Source organism: Cervus canadensis, chromosome 2 (genome assembly GCF_019320065.1).
Source record: "Cervus canadensis isolate Bull #8, Minnesota chromosome 2, ASM1932006v1, whole genome shotgun sequence".
Taxonomy (NCBI): Eukaryota; Metazoa; Chordata; class Mammalia; order Artiodactyla; family Cervidae; genus Cervus; species Cervus canadensis.
The window spans coordinates 73,337,945-73,359,529 of record NC_057387.1 but is presented as its reverse complement, the minus strand read 5'-3'; the positions used below and the strand labels follow the sequence as shown (position 1 = coordinate 73,359,529).

The 21,585-nt window shown below is 44.7% G+C and overlaps 1 protein-coding gene across 6 annotated transcripts in view; it reads right to left on the bottom strand.

Annotated features, from left to right (window-relative positions):
- Window positions 1-21,150, bottom strand: part of GNG12 (G protein subunit gamma 12) — a 135,688-nt gene extending 114,538 nt beyond the window's left edge. Inside the window, exons 1-2 of one of the 6 annotated variants that reach the window (XR_006268144.1) lie at window positions 20,283-20,633; window positions 20,033-20,142 (exon numbers count right to left, since the gene is read on the bottom strand). Coding sequence is in view for 1 of the 6 variants with exons in the window: in XM_043461010.1 (XP_043316945.1) it covers window positions 20,701-20,999 (299 nt within the window). In the remaining 5 variants the exon portion in view is untranslated. Of the gene's footprint in view, window positions 1-20,032; window positions 20,634-20,676 lie in introns of those variants that run through there. The other 5 variants (XR_006268143.1, XM_043461010.1, XM_043461012.1 and 2 more) reach the window with 5 other exon arrangements.
- Window positions 21,151-21,585: the final 435 nt, after the last annotated feature.

Here is a 21,585-nt window from a genome sequence, read left to right as displayed (position 1 = left end):
TGAAGCTCTAATACTTTGGCCACCTGATGTGAAGAGCTAACTCACTGGAGAAGATCCTGATGCTGGGAAAGATTGAGGGCAAAAGGAGAAGGGGGTTCAGAGGATGAGATGGTTGGATGACATCACTGACTCGACGGACATGAGTCTGAGAAAACTCCAGGCAATTGTGAAGGACAGGGAAGCTTGGCAAGCTGCAGTCCATGGGGTGGCAAAGATCTGGACATGACTTAGCGACTGAACAACAACAACAAAAAAAATTAAATGAAGCAAGAAAAAAAAATCCAATCACTTAGTTTCAACAGTTGTATTTCAAGTGCTCAGGGGCCACTTGAGGCTGGTGACTACCATCCTAGACAGACTGAACGTTTCCATTCTGCAGGAAGGCGACTGCACAGAACTGCTTGAAAGTACGCTGATGACACGTGTGTATCTGGGTGGAACAGGTGTCTGGAACCTGGAACCAGGAGTCCCGGGGAGCCACCAGTGAGTTCTGTGAACTCAGGCCAACCTCTGGGCCTCTGTTTCCTCATCTGTAAAAAGCAGAAGTTGGGCTCCATGGTCACAATGGCCCACTTCCGCTGCAACCTCTTTTAATTCTGTACCTAAAAATGCCCGATGGCAGGCTCCTGACTCTGTCCAGTCTTCTTCCCTAGGAACTCCTGGCTGGCCCTTTATCTCTTAGATCAAGAGAACAATGCACTTGAACTTAATTATTTCCTGTAGAAACACAGTCATTGAATGAAAATTAAATAGCACCCTTCTAATTACTTCAAGGGTTAACAGAAGAAATGGTCACGAGCAAGTATCTCCAAACATTTCCCAGGAGTAACTGCTGAAGATCCTCAGCAATCTACCTCCAGGGTACCTCACATGGACCTATGACAAGTCTGCTCATGTTTAGAGTCAGCAAAAAAGCATATTTCTCCAGAAAACAATTCCTTTCACCACAGAATGAAAACCACACTGTTCACTCTGATTTGGGGGGAGTTGGTGGGGAGGGTGCTGGCTTCTCAGAGGAACAGATGATCCCACTCAGTCAGTGCCCAAGCCCAGGACCCGTCTGTCCAGCACCTGGATCAACGACATCTCGTGCACAGAGCTCCTGATGGCTTCCCCATGACCATAGCTTTGCCCCATGACGTACGGTTTCAGAAGAAGCCACATCTAACACTTTTTGAAAGTATACCTGGAATTACAACATGCCTAAAAAACAGCTTAACGATCTCCCCACTATACTATATTGTAGTATAAATTGGGAGTACTGTGAGAATAAAACACATGGATTTCAAGTTATCGAGCTGAACAGAATTACCTCTTCTGGCAGAACTCGCCAAAGGCTGGCTCTGTGGCATCCGCCTCCCAAATTGTCTCCATCAGCCCCTCCAATTAGATTAATTAAACTCCCAACTAATTAAAAGAACAATGGCAAAGCATTTACTGGGCATCTAGATTACTCAGTGTCAGTTCTATGCACTTTATATGGATTAACTTACACTTCACAATAATCCTAGAAAGAAGATACAGTATAATCATCTTCCAGGAGAGGAAACTGAGGCACTGAAAGGTGAGGTAACTTGTTCAAGGTCACCCAGTAGCAAGTGGCAGAGTTGGGATTAATCTCTCTGCTAGTTAGGCTCCTCCTCTCTGCCATTGCTGAAGTCCTTTTTTCAATATGAACAGTAAACCCCTGTCTCAATTCATCAAGTATAAATTTTAAAACATCTCTAGAAACTATTACAAAAGCATGCAAGCCAAGCAAAAAAAAAAAGAAATGTTCTTGCTTAGCATACACAACTTCCAGATCTGTCCCCTTGCACCCCTCGCAGTCTGCCAGCTCTAAGCCTTTCCTGTTTAGAAATTCTGGAGAATGCCAACACTGTAATTCTGTCACTTTTCCAACATTTACTCTAAACTTCCTCAGCATTGTTTTCTGGTGAAACAACCAAAACTTGTGCAGTCAATGCTACCATCAACCAAAACCATACTAACAATCAGCAAGGCTGTTCCTACCTATTACAATGCTGTGTTTAACAAGTGCAAGTCACAAATAATAAAGACAATTGAGCTGGGGACTGATAATTCCAGTCTTTGCAGCTGTTATGAGTCAGTTTAAAAACAAATTCACATGAATGATTGCTGGGCGCTTTATAAAGAGGATACCTGCCAGGAAGCAGTTCCACTTTCTCTTCTCTGAACTTTCTGTCCTCCCATCCATGCTGACTCCGTTAAGCCTCAGGTTTTACAATGCCTTTATGTGTTTTTATGTTTTATATGCTTCTCAAAGCAATCTTCTGCGGACGATAAAAGTAAAGTCTCTTAAAGCTACTAGAAAATTAACTCTTATGGAGTTAAGTGCATTTTTTTGTTTTTTGTTTTAGTACTAGAGAGCAGAATGGTGGAGTCTGACAGACACACAGATTTGAACTATGGCTCTGCTCCTCATGATCTGTGCAGTTGGACAAGTTACTGAACTTCTCTGAGTTGCGGTTTCCTCTTCCATAAAATGAACTAATTATACTTCCTTTATAAGGCTGTAATACTTGGTCAGGAGCAGGCACACAAAAACGTTACTTCCCTCTCCTCATCATCCAAGTTGTAAAAAGGGAAGTTAGTTTCAAAACCTAGTGGCACTCCAGAGATCTCATTTTAATTTGGTGTGTGGCCATAAGAGTTACGAGGGACTGCCACTTTCAGATGTTTCTGGAAGGCATCACCATACAGAAAACTTCCAGCTCTCGAAGGGGAAGGGGAATATCTATGTGGAATAGACATTCAATCCAAAAACAACCTCTCTCTAAAAATAAAATTGTACTTGTATCCAGCAAAACAAATCCACAAATCATTTCCATGAAAGTGAATTTCACATTTCACAATTTTGCCTTTACTAAAATCCCTGGCAAAAATAAAAGATGCTACCGGACATAAAACAAAATGAACACTGATTATTAAATCCATTTCCAGTCAAAAGTCAAGAGCCTGTATATGTTCCTCCCAAACACTAATTTGTTCCTAGGCTCCACATGACGAATCTGGCCATGAGGAACACATGTTGAACATGACTCAGAAGACACAAGAGTGGAATGGATTTAGCTTTCTTGAGAAAACTGTCCACAGGGGGTGTGATCTGTCAGAGACAGAAGCCTTGACTGAGAGCCCTCCTGCACCCAGAGATGCTGTGCCCGCCCACTGGGGGTGGAACGGTGACGTTCTCCTTCTAGAACACTCCTGTTTGTCTTTACCTAATAGGATACACCAATAATTTGTTCAGAAGTGGGAAGAGCTGGATTAGACAGCTCAATCGTACAGCTCAGCATGTCTCGAAGAAGGGGCTCTGTGATTGATGCGGAGAGAGGATTTGTGCTCAAAGGCTGCTCCAAACTCCACAATTAGATAAGGAAATGAGCCAGGACCTGTAAGAATCATTGGTGGCCAAGTCACGACTTCTCCTGTCAATCTGCACTGCAGAGACCTGGCACTAATGTGGGCAGCAAGAAGGCCATCCTCCGGCACCGCCCCGCTACGCTTGACTCTGCCCTGAGGCCACCTGGGAGCTTTACAGGAATGGTCACCCTTTAGCCCCATGCCTGAGGGGCTGACTTAACAGGTCTGCAGGCAGCCAGGGCTCCCTGATTGTCAAAATCACTCCCCAGCTGATCCTAGTATGCAGACAAGTTTGCAAACCACACCCTTGGTTTCTTCTGTTTTCCAGGCTACCTGAGCCACAGATCCTACTCCCTTTGAGAATTCTTTTCCTTTTTATTTTTTTTCTAATGAAAGATTAAAAAAAAAGAATGTCTGAAGTCATAAATTTTGAACTTTTCTCAAGGAAGTCTGAGGTCAGAATTCACCACTCCACCCTGACCTCATAATAAAGATTACAACCCAATCAAACTGATGAGAGCACAGAATATACTCCTCAGCAGAGGGTCAAGGATGCCCCTTTCATAGAGGGGGTGAAGGGAGATGCATCAGAATGTTCCTGGAGGGGAAATGAAGTCTAAGAAAGCTTCACTGCTTTTGGATAGCCTCAAGAGAGTTTTCTCAACTCTCCTGCCTCTTGACTTTACTGGGCTCCTCCTTGATTCAGCCCTGTAGTCTTGCTACAAATCACTCACTCTTTAAAGGTCCCCCACCTCCAACCCAGGTTTCCACGTGGACGCTCACTGCCAAGGGTGTGGCCCATAAATACTACTGAGGCAGCTGTAGCAAGATGGGTGGAGAGAGGTGCGGAGACAGGGTGTGTCTAGAGGTCTCTCCAGGCCTGGTTCCTGCCTACTCAGCTATTCTTATACAGGCTGGTCGGATGACAAGAGCCTCTGAGACTGGCCAGCACCCAGCCAGACCCCCGGCTCACAGGGTGGATTTGACAAGGTGGCCCAAAACAGGGAAACAGGAGATGTGAGGTGTTCTAATCTCATCTCTGCTCTTCTCAAGCTCCATGACCTTGGACAAGTAACAGAAACTTTCTAGAAGGAGCCTCAGGTTTCCCATCTGCAAAGCAGTAGCTAATGTTTGACCAGTCCATTCAGGCTGCTGTAACAGAAATGCCATACACTGGGTGGCTTAAACAACAAACATTTACTTCTTACAGTTCTGGAGGTTGGAAGTCCAAGGTCAAAGTTCCAGTAGATTCAGTGTCTGGTAAGAGCTTGCTTCCAGGTTCATAGATGCCATCCTTTCACTGTGTCCCCTCACAGTGGAAGGGATGGGGCAGCTCTCTGGGGCCTCTTTCATAATAAGTGCACGAATCCTCTTCATAAGGGCTCCACCCTCATGAACTAATCATCACTCAAAGGCCCCCACCTCCTAATATCATCATACTGTGGGGGGGGGTGGTGGTTAGGATATCAACCTATGAGTTTAGGGAGGACATAAACATTCAGTCCTTAATAACCGGACTCCACAAAGCTTTTTGACAAGAAGTGCTCAAGTTTAAATTTTAATACAATATAAATTCTCTAAATATGCTTTGAGTCTTCTATGACTTGAACACTGTCTGTCACTGGCAGTAGAAAGAGGAAAAACTGTTACTAGCTTCAAGAGGTACAATACATTCTGGAGAGGAGGCAGAGAAACGGCAGGTAAAACTACACACCTCACTGTGGTCATCAGTATGCTGGTTGAAGAGTGCCACTGGAAATCCAGACAAGGGAAAATTTAAATATGTGTTCAAAGCAGGGGATCAATGGGAGAAAAAAAAAAAGACGGTAACAGCCAGAGTGATAACATCTAAAATTACGGAGCTGTAGATGTCAGGCTCGGTTCTAGGCATATTACATATACAATAATTTCAGGTGACTCTCAGTCTTATGGGTGGATTAGTACTGCTATTCCCATTTTATGGATGAGGAATCTGAAGTTCAGAGAGTACTATGGCTTGAATATATCTCCTCAGAATTCAAGTTAAAATCCTAAATCCAGTGTGACGATATCTGGGGGTGGAATCTTGAAAGGTGATTAGGTCATGAGGGTGGAGCCTTCATAAATGGGGTTGGTGCCCTTATAAGAGATCCCATAAGTGATATAATATTCTCTAGTTCCATCCATGTTGCTTCAAGTGGTGATATTTTCTTTTTTTTAATATTCCCCTTTGTGTATATGTGTGTATACCATATCTTCTTAAGCCAATCGTCATGATATTGTAAGTCAACTGTACTTTGACAAAAAATAAAATAGATTCCACATACTAAGAAGACTGCTGTCTATGAACCCAGAAGTGGGTTTTCAGACACTGAAACTGCAGGTATATTTACCTTGGATTTCCCAGACTCTAGAACTGTGAGACATAAATTCCCATCATTTATAAGCCACAGAGCCTATGGTATTTTGTTTGAGCAGCCTGAACTGACTGAGTCAGTCACTCAAAGTCACATCACTAGTGAGTGGCAGAGCTGGGCTTTGAGGCTGGTTTTGGATCTTCAGTTTTTGATGACACTGCCTCCACTGTACCCGTGAAACCATTTCCGAGCTCCCAACCCCTTCTCTGGCCAAGGTAAAGTCAGATACGACATGCCCACAGTTCACTTTTCTTGCTAACCCACCCACCCTGTGTGTATATGTGCTCAGTCGCGTCTGACTCTCTGCCACCCTGGTGGACTGTAGCCCACCGGGCTCCTTTGTCCATGGGGTTTTCTAGGCAAGAATATTGGAGTGAGTTGCCATTTCCTTCTCCAGGGGATTTTCCCAATCCAGGGATCGAACTCGTGTCTCCCGCATCTTCTGTATTCATAGGTGGATTCTTACCATTGAGCCACCTGGGAAGCCCAAACACCCATCCTATTATCATTGTTTTTGTGTCTGTTCACACGTTCCCCCCACCACTTGATAGTCCTTAAGGGCAGGAGCAGAATGTTATCAAGAGCCTCATAAACAGTTGATATTTAATAAATTTTTTTTAATGGGTGAAAGAAAGAACAAAATTATGCTAGGTTTCAAAACACAGGCAAGAATTCACTGGGAAGTTGGAGGGAAACTTCCTCAGAGTAGAGGCAGTATCTTACTCACTCTTCTATCCCAAAACCTAGCACTGAGGTGCTGAGTAAATGTGTAATAAACTCTGGGCAGAGGAAGTGCTATGAAGAAATCCAGAGAGATTTAAGGCTACACAGTGAATATGGATAACCTGGCCAGGAGGAACCAACTAGACAGGGTATGTGGGAACATAGAAGCACTTCTCAAACTATCTTTGGTGAAACATCAGCTTTTTGGTTTTATTTCCAATTCATCATAGACCAATACTTTTTATAAGATGCAATAAAAAGAACTGCTAGAAAAATGAAATATAAAATGCAAGTCCAATTTTTCATTAGATTTAAGAGATGTAAGGTGACTGCCAAGTTGCTATGAAAAGGTCTAAATGTATGTTCTCTGCGTGGGTACTCACCGAGTGTCTGATCATTAGCCAAGAGTCTATCACAGAGCAAGCTTTGCGTGAAACTGAGAAGGTGGGAGGATGAGGTGCAGATCAGCAGGGAAGATGAGCTCCAGTCCTGCTATCAAGAACTGTGGGCAGAGGGTTTTCTGTGTGCCAGACAGTTCTAATTGCTCCACACATATTAACTGATTTAAATTCTACAGCCTATCTGTAAGGCTGGTGCTTTTATTACACCCATTTTAGAGATAGGGAAACTGAGGCACAGGGTAACTAAAAAACTCTTTCAAGATTCCAGAGCTTGTAAGAGCACAGGCAGCCTTGAATTTGGAACTCTTAACTATTAGCCTGTAATGCTTCTGGGGAGCTGCCAGACAGGAAGTGGCATATTCAAATCCATGATTTAGAAAAACCCTCCTGATGGCAGTGTGGAGAGGAAAGGTCAATTAGGAAGCCATGGTGACAATCCAGATGGGAGGCAGCGGGGGTAGCAGATATCAGACCAGATGTGTGGGCTAGTTAGGAAGTGGATGTGCAGGCTTTGGTGGGGGCCAGGGGTGTCTGAGCTGGAGGGAGGAGGAGAGAGGGAAGGGTTTTGGATGACTCAAGGGGCCAGAGGTTCCTGGGTGGATGAAGATGTCCAATGACAGAGAAGGCAGGAAGAAAAATAGGCTTTAAGGGCAAGATGATAAGGTTGGTTTTCAAGGGTGCCTAACTGAATTTGAAGAGCCTAAGACAGTCTGCAGCTGTCCTGGGAAAATGCCAGAGGCTGAAATCTTAAGAGCAGTTTACTGCATTCAGGGCAATACTATTTTATTCCAGTTCTGCTAAACCTCTCTCTCTCTCTTCTCCCCTCCTCCCTGCCTCAGTGACACTTAAAATAGTTTAAAAGGTAGAAATTCCCCAATGCTAACTTTCCTCCCTTTGAAAGTCACACACAGTATATAAAAGTGTTCTGGTCACTAATTCCAGTTTGTGGCAGAGGCCTCCACATAGCCAAGCAATCGCTGACGCCAGCTGAGTATCCTACAGTTCAACTCAGTTCTGACATTATCTCCCATCGGATTCCACAGATTCAGAGTGGAGTCACAGAACTTTTTACCTACTAGATCACAAAGTTTATTATAAAAGGATATGACTCAGGAACAGCCAGATGGAAGAGATGCAGAGGGAAAGGTGTGGGGGAAGGGCATGGACCTTCCATACGCCCTTAGCAAGGACCACTTTACCCCACATCTCCACGTGTTCACCAACCCGAAGCCTTCCAAACCCTGCCTTTTTGAGTTTTTATGGAGGTCTCATTACATAGGCATGATCGATTGAATCACTGGTCTTGGGTGACTGATTTCAGCCTTCAGTCCCTCTCTCCTCCCTGGAGGTCTGAGAAGTGGGGTCGAAAGTTCCACCCTTCTAATCACATGGTTTATTCTCTAGACAAACAGTCCCCAACCTTAGGTGTGGTCCCAAAGTCACCTCAATAACAGAGCAAAAGACACTTCTATTACTGTCATCATTTAGGAAATCTCAAAGGTTTTAGGAGTTCTGTGATAGGAAGTATACAAAGATTGTATATATATTTCTCCTTATAAATCACAATATTGTTCATAGTTGTATACTCACAGAGTAGGTAGAAATGCCTTGTGAATGAAAAAAGATCACTTTTGTGTTTACTGAAAACTGAAAAAAGGACAGAGAGACAAGATCTTTACCTTTGATGAATTAAACAGTTAACAGCAAAGAAACACCTGAATGCAAGAGAGATACATCATAAGGCGATGTCTCCTCTCCAGTGTTCCTCCTTCTTCCAGGAGGCCACCCCCTCCAGCTCACACACCTGGTGGGCATCAGAACAGGTAATATGGTGCCATGAAGAGCACAGACTGCAAAGTCGGGCAACCGTGGATTCAAAGTAAGAAGCCACTTACTGCTAAGCTCTAAAGTGGTATTCAAACCCCTGAACCCGTTTCCCCACCTATAAACGGAGTCAGCATTGCCTACCTCAGAGGGCTACTCAAGGCCTGTGAAAGGTCCCAGCACATGTCAGCACACAGGAGTCACTCAAGGAGTAACTATCACCATCACTGTCATCAAATTAACCATTGGTACCCTACACTCTCTCAATTAGGGTTTGTCAAATGTATTTAACTCTTAGAGTAACTTCAATTGAAATTAAAGATGATGGGCATTATTTGAGCACTATAATCATAATATTAATTATAATAATAATAGTTAATACCTAAGCACTTACCATCGACCCTCTGAATGCTTTATATAGGTTAAGTAGCTCTTTTAAGCCAAAGACAGTATTTAGTCAATTCTAAGAAACATATGCTGTTCACATTTTAATATCTCTAATACCAGGGTGACTGTGGTAGTCAGAATGGCCCCTCAAAGATGTCCTTGCCCTAATCCCTGAAACCTATGAATATATCTCACAGCAAAAAGAACTTCGCAGATATAATTAAGGGACAGGAGCCTCGGTTGTTCAGGTGGGCCCAACTGAATCAAATGAGCCCTAAAAGCAGGGAACTTTTTCTGATGGAGGCAGAGACAGCAGAGGGGACCTCAGAGAGATTCCAGGCATGAGAAGGATTCATCGTGCTATTGCTGCCTCTGAGACATAGGGTCCAATGCAAGAAGTAGAGAAGTCTCTAAGAGCTGAGGGTGGCTTCCCCTTCTGACAGCCAGCAAGGAGGTAGGAACCTCAGTCCTACAACTGCAAGGAATGGACTTCTACCAACCTGAACGACTCTGCAAATGGATTCTTCTCAGAGCCTCCCTATAAGATTTCTGACTTGTAAAATCCAGAGAACAACAGTGAGCCAAACCCATGACGACTTTGGAACTGTGAGATAATATATATGTGCTGCTTTAAGCAGCTAAATTTATGGTAATCTGCAATGGCAGCCAGAGAAAACAAATACATTCTTAGGGTTGAAGTGGGTTATAGCTGATAGTATAGCTATAGTATAATGGCATAATGGATGACATCTTAGATTTGTTGAAATATGGTATCATAACAGGCTCTTCAAGGTCAGGTGTCATGCCCAGGTGAATCAGATTGAAGGCTCGAGCTGTAAGCCATCACACACACTGTCAGAGTACACAAGGCCTGGAGCATCATGCCAAAAGGCCAAGGAAGGGCTGACATGACCTCCATCCCAGGCCTGTGTCCAACATGGGATCCCTAACATGGCTGACCACAAAGACCCAACCAGGTCCAGAAGGCACCCACCCTCAGCAGCATTCATTCATCCATTAGTGGAGCATCCCAAGGTGCCAGGTACCCTTCCAGATCCTCAGCTAGATCAGCCACCTATCTTGCGAGAGCTGACACTGCAGTGAGGTCAACACTACAAAGGCAGGAGGGCTGGAAGGAAAACAAAGCATCCAGAGTGCTGAAAACCCACCTTCACAAGGTTACAATCCACACATTTAGGGGCTCCGAAGAGAGCACTGGGCTTGGAAAACCAGACCCTCCTTTCCAGAACTTTCATGGGCCTCTGTTAAATGTGGGAATCCTGAGAAGGAAAGACTGTTGTGTTGGTGGGATTTTCGTGTTCTGTTTTGCTTTGCTTTTTGTTGATGGAGATGGAAGCTAGCTTTACACCAGACTGCCTCATATGAATTTCTAAAAGCAAAAAAACAAAATACAAAAAACCCCACAAGCCACACACAGTCACCTTTTCACTCAACCAAAGATTTTCTCTCTTTTGATGGATTTCATTTTTAAAAAGATGAAAATTAATTTCATATTAAAAGAGCATCCCAAGAGCTAAGTGAAAGAACATTTCAAAAAGAAAGATGATTCAGTGTAACTCTAACCTCATGCCCTTCATCGAACCCTGAACTCTGGCTGGTCTCCTTACCTTGTACTTTTACTTGCCTCTTTTCTTTCACCCTGGAAATAAGAGTAGACAGCTCTCTGATGGTGAAATCAAAGGGTGAATAGGAGGCCTATTCAGCAGGTACACAAAAAATGTGGCATGTATAAGCTTTCAGGAGATGCATGTGAAAGGAAAAATCTAGATTTCTAAGAAGATTTTGCAGAAAATGCCACTGAAATTTATATATTCTCAATCTCTCTTGTTTTTGTTTGAGAGTGAGAAATTCTAGACTAGAAGGTCATCTTCATAATGGTTTTGGAGAAGTCCCAGTTTAATACTACCATTAGCTGAAAACTATTTATAAATCAGACATTAGCAACTGGCATAAAACCCTACTTTCCACTTCTCTCGATTTTGCACTGACAATTTGGCAGCCCACTTTCCCCTTAGGCCCAAAAGAGCTATCACATTCCTGAGTCTGTATTTAAGAGATTCTGACAGTGATGTAGGCAAGAGGCTTGCTTCAGGAGGAAAGGTCAACATATGCCCACAGGGGGACTGGCAGGCCTGGACTGCCCATGGGAGAACATGTACAAATGACTCCAATCCTCTCACCCGTTCACAATTCGAAAAATGTAACTGACCCTAATTACCATTTCTCACCACTGAGACTAGAAAAGATAAAAAGAGCTGACACCCTCCGTGCTGGTGGGGCTGTGGGGGAAGCAGGCCGTCTAACGCATGGCCGGGACAGGGCGAAATGAGGCAAGCCTTCCCGAGGGGATGGTAAGCCCCGTGATTCAGCAGTCCTGTTCCCAGGAATCAATCCTCTAGGTTACCTGCACAAAGGCAAAATGACACCTTCATCTGCTGCAGCGCTGCGTGTATTAGCGACAGACTAGGAACAATTCAAAGGTCTAGTCGTAGGCGACTGGTCGAATAAACTGTGGTCCATCCTCACAATGGAAAACAATTGTGCTGACGAAGATCTCCAGGGCAGACTAATTTTAAAAAGCAAGACATGGAACAGTATATATAAATATACCACCTTTTGTGAAAGAAGGGAAAAACATTTACATATATATGAGAATATATATGCTCATTTATATATATGAGCAAATGAGGATATATATATATATGTGTGTGTGTGTGTGTGTGTATTTGTGTATATATTTGCTTATATTTACAAGTTGCAACTGGTAGGGAGTGTGGTAAAGGCTTGGATAAGAGCAAGATTTCTCAGTGTTTACCTTTTTACATGACTGTGAGCTTCGGGGGGTACCCTATAAAAACATTGCTGAAGTCCATGGGATGGCAAAGGATAGGACTCAGTTGGAACTGAGCACACATGTGTGCTCACTGTATATACATGACCAACTCTTTAAAAATGGAGAAGTTGTCTAAGGCATTTTCTCACAGGAGCGTGAAGACTACCACGAGCCCAGCATGGAAGACACAAAGTCGAAGGGCCATCTGAGGTCTGGGAAATGCGGGCTGAGGCAGGTGAGCTCTCACGTCGGCATTAGTAAATCAGAGGAACCTGGGTCCAGGGTTCAGCAGGTGTGCACGGACAGCTTGGTCTCTGCCCTGGGTTATGTCACTGCGGGGTGTGGCTGCCCCTGAGCCCCATGACATTTATGACGACAGGAGGAAGTCAGAGACCTGGAGGCGAAAGAGAGATAAAGGCAGAAATGCGAGGATTCCCTCCCAGGCAGCATGCCAGGTGCATTTATTTGCTTTCTGGATTTGGACAGTAATGGCTGAAGCATGCTGCTCATCAAATATTTATGTTGAAAAAGAGGGCAAAACATGTGCCGGAATATTCTGCCTAATTCAACAGAGAGATACTCCTGAAAAGTTGAGATTCCTGGAGTTTTATAAAAATCAAGTCATACTGTAAATACAACAGGTTAAGTCTGCTCTCTCAAGAGATTCTGTGGGGAATCCTTCTTTAGGAACTGTTACTTGCTGTGATTCCTTGTTTTGAGAATTGGAGTTTGCCAGAAGAAAGCTGAATTTAACCAGATGAAATGTGAAAGGCATTCATGTTTCTGCACCTGTGGGCACTTTTCACAAGGTACGGCCACTCCATAAAAACAGGAGAAGGCCAAGGTCCTAAGTGCAAGCCAGCACCTCTATCCTTCAAACCACTGTCTTAGCAGTCTGACCCACTACATGTGGCTGACCCTATCTGCTATGCAGATTACCTCTCAGGAGAGGAGCCAAGAGGAAGGTAACTCTGACGGTCTGCTTCTAAAGGGTCAACTTAAAAGAGAAAGCATGCAAGCAGCACCAGCTGGCACTGTGAGGGACACAAACCCCTTTTCTCAGTTATTGGTGGCTTTAGCAACAAACCTCTCCACTTCTCACTCGAAACTAGAAAAGTCTTTCTACGTAAGCAGCAGCCGCTCAGAGGTAAATTTCCAAGACTCCTGCAGTCACTGTCCTTTGCATCCTGTCCCCGAGAGGAGGGCCCACAGCTGGTCAATAATACCACAGATCCCTCTGTCTGTTCTTAGGAGACACCACTGCAGGTATTGGGTAATGCTGAGCAAGCCTGTTTGTTGGTGTTCAACTCATGGTAAACAATGTTAGTGTTGTTTCAAGTGCTGGTCTCAAGTGCTGGGTTTACCTGCCCCTTAGGAAATGATGAACTGAAGCAGCAGCCTGTCCGAGGGAACAAGCACCACTGAATGTGCAATTCCTGGTAGATACCATCAATTTTACCTTTGATTAAAAAGAACATTTGCTCATCTACTTCACTGTGTGCAGAGAATGTGGTTTTTCATTTATTCCAGTAGCATTTAATAAGTACCTACTATGTGCCAGACTCTGCCTGCTCATGGCATTTAGAGGGTTACTGTGGCTGAAGGAGCAGGGAGGGGTCAGCCTGCTGCTCATCAGATTGTGTCTTTGTGTGAATTAGGGAAAAGCCAGCCCTCCAGGAGGACCCAGTCTTGCAGGCTCGACGGAGTCATAAAGAAGCATCCCCTCCTCCTGGCAGAGGCAATTCCAGCCCACAACACATGGCTTTTGGAGTAGATCTGAGCCCCAACTTCACTTCCTTGACCAGCTACTCCTGTGCAGTGAATGATCTATTGCTCAAAGCCGCCTTGTCAAGAAATCGCAATTCAACTCTTCTGCTCCTTGGTGAGACATTCAACCTTCCCCTGACAACTTGTCTGAGCAGCTGACTGTGACCTTACACACCCATAAGAAGCCTCACGGTCTAATGTACAGGCAACAGTCTAATAGGGCAAAAGTCTGGGTGGCTTAGGTACAGGACAGGCACCAAGTCTGCGGCTCTCAACACTTTGCCAATTTGCCTGAGGTTCTGGTTGAATAAACCTGGCATGATGGTTTCATATCAATAAAATTCTCATGATGCTCAATAAGTTTTGGGATTTTGATCCTTCTTTCCATCCCTAAATTTCTTTTGTTCATGATGAGAGCTAAACTGCAGTAATTTCTCTTGGAAAAGCAGACAAAATTTGCAGTCACCAAAAGCTTGGGATCTTAAGTCAAAGTCGGGGGGCTAAAGTGTTAATGTCCAGCTTTCAGAGCCTTTTCGGCTGGTGTGTGCTCAGTCACTCAGTCAAATCTGACTCTTTGAGACACTATGGACTGTAGCTCACCAGGCTCCTTTTTCCATGAGATTCTCCAGGCGAGAATACTGGAGTGGGTAGCAATTTCCTCCTCCAGGGGATCTTCCCAACCCATGGATTGAACCTGTATCTCCTGCATTGCAGGCAGTCTTTACCGCTGAGCCACAAGGAAAGGCGGTAGCATTTGCAGCTAAATGAGAGCCTGGTTATTCTACATGGGTAAAGTTAAGATTCCACCCCCATGGGCTCACATGGGTTTGCACACAGCCATTGGGAATGAAAGCAATTCTCTGTACATGGTACGTGAGTGCGGCAATGATCACTGACTCAGAGCCCTCTCCAGGGAGCACTTGTGATGACACCAACCCCAGTTAAATCAGAGCTTACGCTCCTCTCCTCAATCAACCAAGGGGATGCTATGTCAGTTACATGACGCCGATTAAAAGGGGAATGGTAGTCTATTCTGTAAGAAAACAAAGGGAATATAAGACCTGCTGGCCCCAAAGTCACATGAAAAATGACAAAAGATACTTAGCAACTGATTCACTAAATCAGACCTAAAAGAAATTCTTCTTTGAGCTACTAATTCTCCAGCAGAGTTGAAAATATCAAAAGTCTTAACAGTCTACAACACCCTGGTTTTTATTATAGAGTAATCCTCTGAAATGCAGACCCATTAAAAGAAGACAAAAACCCTCCTTGTCAGAGGATGGCAACCAGACACTCCCAGTTAAGCAGTTTTACGATACCCAATAAAGCCTGACACAATAAACCAGACATTTAAGTGACACTAGAAATGATTTTCAAGAGACTTGGGATTAAATGGAATAATCCATCTAGAAGCAACCTTCAGTCAAATCACCTCCACCCTCTGCCCTGTGCCCAAGCCACCTGGCTTACTGCTCTTTCCTATATTCCCTAGAGAGAAGTGGGGAAACAAGACCTGCTAGTGTGAGCTTGTTCTAGAGTAGGACTCATGATCAGTGCCCCCACTTCTTCTCAAGGTCCTCTCTGGGGGTCCAGGGGTGGGAAAGGACAACAATACAAATCCCTTCAGTTCTGCTGCATCTCTGAGGCAATTGTGGAAGCTTCAACTTCTATGGCTGCAGAGGCGGTGAGCCCATTGGCAAGGTGCTGTAATACTCCTCAGGTGGGTCATCTCACCTCTAACAGGAGCCCTCTCCCCCGCTATTTCTCTTGGTTTGATTTATAGCGTCTAAACAACACTTCCTCCATAAAGCCCTCTTCTCCCCACCCCACTTTTAGCTGGATGCACCTCCACTGAAGTGGCTGCAGAGTGCTTAGCACGTGGGATGTGCAGTCAGAACAACTCCAGGTCATAGTCTCATCTTGCCGCCTAGGGAGCCTCAGCTTCCTCCCCTGTGATGCTGTGAGGACTACGCAAGATTATAAACATAAAGGAATTAGGGTGGGATGTTCTGAGAGAATAGCATTGAAACAAGTATACTATCAAGGGTGCAACAGACCACCAGCCCAGGTTGGATGCATGAGACAAGTGCTCAGGGCTGGTGCACTGGGAAGACCCAGAGGGATGGGATGGGGAGGGAGGTGGGAGGGGGGATCAGGATGGGGAACACATGTAAATCCATGGCTGATTCACGTCAATGTATGGCAAAAACCACTACAATACTATAAAGTAATTAGCCTCCAACTAATAAAAATAAATGAAAAAGAAAAAAAACCAGGAATTAGACTTGGGCTTAGGATGTAAAACAGCTCCGTCAAAGGAGTCGCACGACTGTGCTATATATTTTTTTACCTATTGACCTTTCCCATTAAACTAAGTGCCGTATGTTTTCCTTGTGACCATCTCAGAGGCCTCTGACATGCGGCAGGTGCCATATGCACACAGCTCCTCCACCCAGGGCTGGGACGTAACAGATCTGGGAAGTGACAGTTTCCATAAAGTCAGGGCTGGCTGTTCAGTGAGTCTGCACACAAACCCGGAAGTTCAAACATCTTTTAAGAAGATAAACCTACTACGAACTTCCAAAACAATCTCTCTCACTGCTAAAGAATTCTCAAATGTAAGTCCAGAACCTTCAATTGCTTATGCAAGCTGGTGTTTTTTCCCTAAACAAAACCCAAATCCTGCTATTTACAGCTAATCAGGTTTTACTGATTGTTACACAAATAGACTATTATTTATTTTCTATACATGCTCACTGGAGAAAATATGGGGAGAAGCACCCCAATTCTACCATCCATTTGTCTGTACTTTGTTTTCTATGCATAGTTAAACTTTTTAAACATCAGTTGCAATTGTAATAATGCACTATAACTGGCATACTGTCCTTCCGCTATTAACTTATCCTGAGGTGGACTTTATGGATCATGGATTTTTCTTCAAGTATCTAATAAGAAAGGAAAATGGGATTGCGATCCAAGAGAATTAATTTGTTGAGCAAATCAACACTGCAATCCACTTCATGTTTAAAAGACACAATGACAATTGCCTGATGGTATTCTCTTACTTCTTGAACACTGCTTGACAGGATTTTATCAATTACTGAGCCTTTTTAGATTCGGGGGAAACATTAAAATTTCATATGGTTGTTGTCCTGTTACAAAAACAATGCATGCTCATAACATGTAGAAAATCTTAGTAAGCAATAATTTAATGCTAATATTTATTGAGCATAGACTATGTTAGGCACTGTGCTTTAGAGAGATAAACTCATTTATCCCTCCCAACATCTCATTGAAGCACAGAGGTATTAAGGAACTTGCCCACATGCTACATGCCTAGAAGCATGAGCCTGGAATCCATCGCTGTGCTATAATGTTCTAAGAGTGAAAGGAATCAATAATTTATTCAATCAAGTCCTCCGCTGCTTCGGAGTATAATGTCATAGGCAAGAAATGATTCATAATAATGCTGTATCCCTTATAGTTATTTAAAAATATTATAAGCATGATCTCTGAGTCCCTATGGAACAATTAGTAAAATGAAAAGTCATCTGTGGCACAAGCTGCGATTCCGATCGGCCCAATTCTAAGCACCTGACGAGCGTTAAGAAAACAACAGGCGCTTAAAAGGGTTTGTTTTAAAGATGGAAACATTTTTCTAAAATTCTGCAAATGAGTCAGTGATGTGATGAGTCGATTCCCTGAATTAACTGGACACCCAGTCTCACAAAAAATTTACCATCAGTCACAATGCTTTTATAAAACATTTACGAACTGGGTCTGAATGCAAACCCAAATTTCAAACATCTCTTGAGAAGATAAGTCCATAAATTTCCGAAAGGGTTTCTCTTTTATGGTTAAATAATGCTAATTATTCCTAAACGCTTCTTATGGCTTATCTGTTAGCACTGGACATCAGTACATGAAAAATAACTGGATACCCTGGGTCACATTTTTTCATACTTTAATGAAAAATTATACTAGGTTTCTGTTTATAGCCTACCCAGGGTTAATAAGCATAGCTTTTTAAATATAAGGTTCTCTTTAAATTTAAAATATGATTAATGGAATGCTTCTGATTGCCTGGCTCTAAAAATATTATATGACTATAACTTCACACTAAAAGCACATTAAAAAACTGTTAACTCTAGTAATCGTAATTATTCATACTGCTGTTGAAAATATATGACACACACATGTATACAAATATTTCAGATATTTAGACAGATAGTTGGCTATATAGATATCTAGATCTACATATCTATAAAACCTGGCAACTTTGGAATTTAATTGCTCTAGTATTTCCAGAAGCTCTATCTATCTATCTATCTTAGATATCTATCTATAAAATCAGATGCCTTCTTTATGTCTCTATCTATGTTTCCAGAAGGTTCAAACTGCCATCTTTCACTTTATCTGATGACTGGCTGCTGGAATCAGTTGATAAAACATCTAATAATCTTGAATATTATCTATGTATTAGGTGCAGTGTTCTCCAAAGATTGTTTCACATACTTTCATCAAAACACTTGAGACTGAGACCACACTCATTCTCATTTTACAAATCAGACTGAAAATGGTTAAGTAACTGATATTCCCATCCACATCTGTCCAGCACCAAAACCATACCTCAAACCACTGTTAAGCTGCCTCTCTTCCAAATCAGACTCCAGAAAAATTTGACTTCCACCATTTGCCTCCCTAAATTAAGCTTAAGCTGATATATAAAACTTAAAAAAACATCCAACACAATCCAACAAAATAAACGACATTAATTCCTAATCTGATTTTTTTTCCATGAGGGGTTTTTAACATAACAAAACTAATCTGATATTTGCTAGCCATTTCTTCAAGTGTGTTGATTATGCAGCTTTCTGCTGTCACAACTGGACAAATCACCCATGTCCTTCAACAAGTGACAACACAAGCCCAGTGCTGCAAATCTGTTAGAGAGCTAAGCTTTCAAACGAGACTGGAGCCTGCTACACTGAAAATTTTTATAGCATTCATCTTTTTGGTTTCTTGTGAAACACAGACCAACATCTTAATGTATTTCTAGACAAATCTAAATTCTGTCTGGATTCAACATCTTCCTGAATTACCTGGGTTAAAAACAATAAAAACATGACTTTTTTTTCTTTTTTTTTTCCCTCATAAGGCCTAAAGGAGCAGTCCTTAGACTGTTTGGCATTTTTTGGACTTAAACCAGGATTTTATCGTGCTAATTAACTGTTAGAGAGGGCAAAGAAACTGAACAGTCGATCCCCAAAGTCATCTTATCACTGAAGTCTCTGTAAAACGTTTGATTACTTTAAAAAATTATGTATGTGTGAATCATTAGTTTGTTTATTGAAAAAAGGGCTTGCTGACACATACACTTTGGGTTTTTTTTTTTTTAAAGAATCAAAACAGTTCCTTACTTGAGTGTGACTGTTTTGGCAACAGTTAAACTCAACCCCGTCATTCTAGCGCTGCCTGCCTTCCTGGTTCTCCTAGGTGAGGGCCGCCATCCTGCGATAATTTACACGCAGGGCTAAGACGCACCAGCAGTGGTGCAGTGTGGCGACGAGCAGTTTAGAAACAAAGCCAAACTCCGCTTTTAAAGCAGAGAACACACGGACACAGTTCCCGTCCCTGACAACGTCCGAAAGATTCCTCATAGGCAACCCACTCAGACGAAGCCACAGCAGCCCCAGGAAATATAAACAGAGTCCGCAAAGACCGGGGGGAGGGGGGCCGCCGGGGGGACAGGAAACAACTGATGGGAAGGAAACTAATCCTGTGAAGTTTGCCCGACTCCACTCGGTCTAATACATTCCGGTTTGTTTCCACTCAGAGCAGCCATTAAACGTGCCCTGACACGTGGGCGCAGGGGACCTCCCTTCTCGCCGGTTTTTGGCCGTTTCCTTCACTGGGCGCTTGTTTGTATACAACCTCGTCCGGACAGGGGGTGATCACAAGATGACAGGCCTCGGCAGTTCCTTCACTGGGACTTCTAGTTGTCCAAAGTTTCACGCCACGGCGGGGATTTAACGAGAATCACGAGGTCCTTTCCGAAAGTTATGAATGGTTTAAGTTTACAGAAGGCGAGGGACGAGCGAGTGCCGGGCGATTTCAGCCGCGGCGTTTTAAAATTAGCTTTAATTGATACGCCCTAGTTAAAATTAAAAAGGGGGGTGGGGAGTCACTCTGATACACGCCGTGAGTGTCAGGGGCAATACTTTAAAAAAAAATCACTCAAGACTCACGTCCGAGTCTTGACTTCCTCATATCACCTGCAAATAGTCTCCTGGCCACTCACTGCTCGGGGGTCCCTCGCGGGATGTGTGATCGGAGTCCTCTCGGTGACCCGCTATTTCCCCGCCAGACCCCCAGCGCCTAGCGGGTTCCAGGACTGTGCACTCGCCGCCTAGTCCCCAGAAAGAGCGGAAGAAAGTAGGAAAGAGGGGCGTGGCGCCCCGGTCTCCCCCAGCTGCCTGCCCTCCTCCCAAACCTGGCACCACCGCAGCGGGAGCTAGCGGGGAACCCCGGAGCCTTCCAAGCCCCAACCTGGCGCGGGGCGCACGGCTGCGGGCCGGCCGCGGAGCCAGCGAGCGGGGAGACCTCTCCTCCCGCTTCAGCCCTCGTCCCCGGGATCGCGTCCCCAGACCTAGCCCCGCAGGACCCCCGGCTTCCCGGGCCGTCTGGCCGCCGCCCGTCGAGGGCGAGCGCGCCGTCCGTCTCCCGGTCTCGGCGTCCCTTGCCCTCCACCCCCATCGCGGTCTCCGGCGCCCAGTGCCCCGACCAGTCCCCGCCCTCCGGGACACTATTCCCTCCTTCCTTCCTTTCTCCGTTCCCTCCCTCCATCTCGCTTCCCAGCACCAGGAACTGGGAGGCGGCTCCTGAACTGGTCGGCCGACGCCCGGCGCTGCGCCCCTGTCCCCTCGGGGACCGGACTTGCCACCTGCGCCCGCCGCTCGCTGCTCACTCGCCTGCCGGTGCGCTGCCCCCGCCGTCACCGCCGCTGCCGGGGACTCGGTCTCTAAGGGCTCCTGGAGACGACTCCGACCTCTCCTCCTCCTCCTGCTCCTCCGGGCGGGGGCCGGCTCCGCCTCGCTCGGGGTAGGCGGGGCGGACAGCCCGACGGGCGGGGCGGCGGCGGCGGCCCAGGACTCCTTCCTCCCGGCCGGCCCGCCTCCCTCCTGCCCAGATGCCCTGGCTGTTCCCTGGTCTGGCTGCTGAACCCGGGTCGAGCCTGGGCCGGCAGAGGAGAAAAGTCAGCAGCATTGAAGCCCAGCAGACATCTGGCAGCCTTGGCCGCCCCTCAGGGTCCCTTCCTCGAATTCCCCGAAGCTTTGGAAGTTCAAAGACTCTCGGGTCCCCCACTTAGCGACCCTCCACAGGGCTGCTCTGACTCCTGAGCAGTTTCCTTCCCTTGCGAACCCTAGGCACCCCTTCTGCCAACCGTCCCTTAGGCCACGAATATGCCAACCCCCTACATAAAAGTTAGGCTCTACTCCAGGAATTTCTAAAGAAAACAGTCACAGTAAAATTTAAAGGGCCCTGGGGCCACCGGGAGATTTTGCTTCCCAGAAAATGGAGTTATAACTGCGGGTTGTTGAGTTTGAAGTACATCCCCCGTCATAAGATTCCCCTCCATCTCTCGCCATGAGATTTGTGTTTCCGAATGCCCAGTACCTGGCAGAATTCTGCTTATTGATTCAATTAATTAGATTTGGTTAGTCTTTTTGGGAGGGAGTCAGGGTGAGGTAGTTTTAAAAGCCACTTCTATTTCCATGAACTTCAGACTATTCCTAAACACGGCCATTCAACCAACGTTCATTGAGTACCTGTATGTGCCCAGCATTGCAAC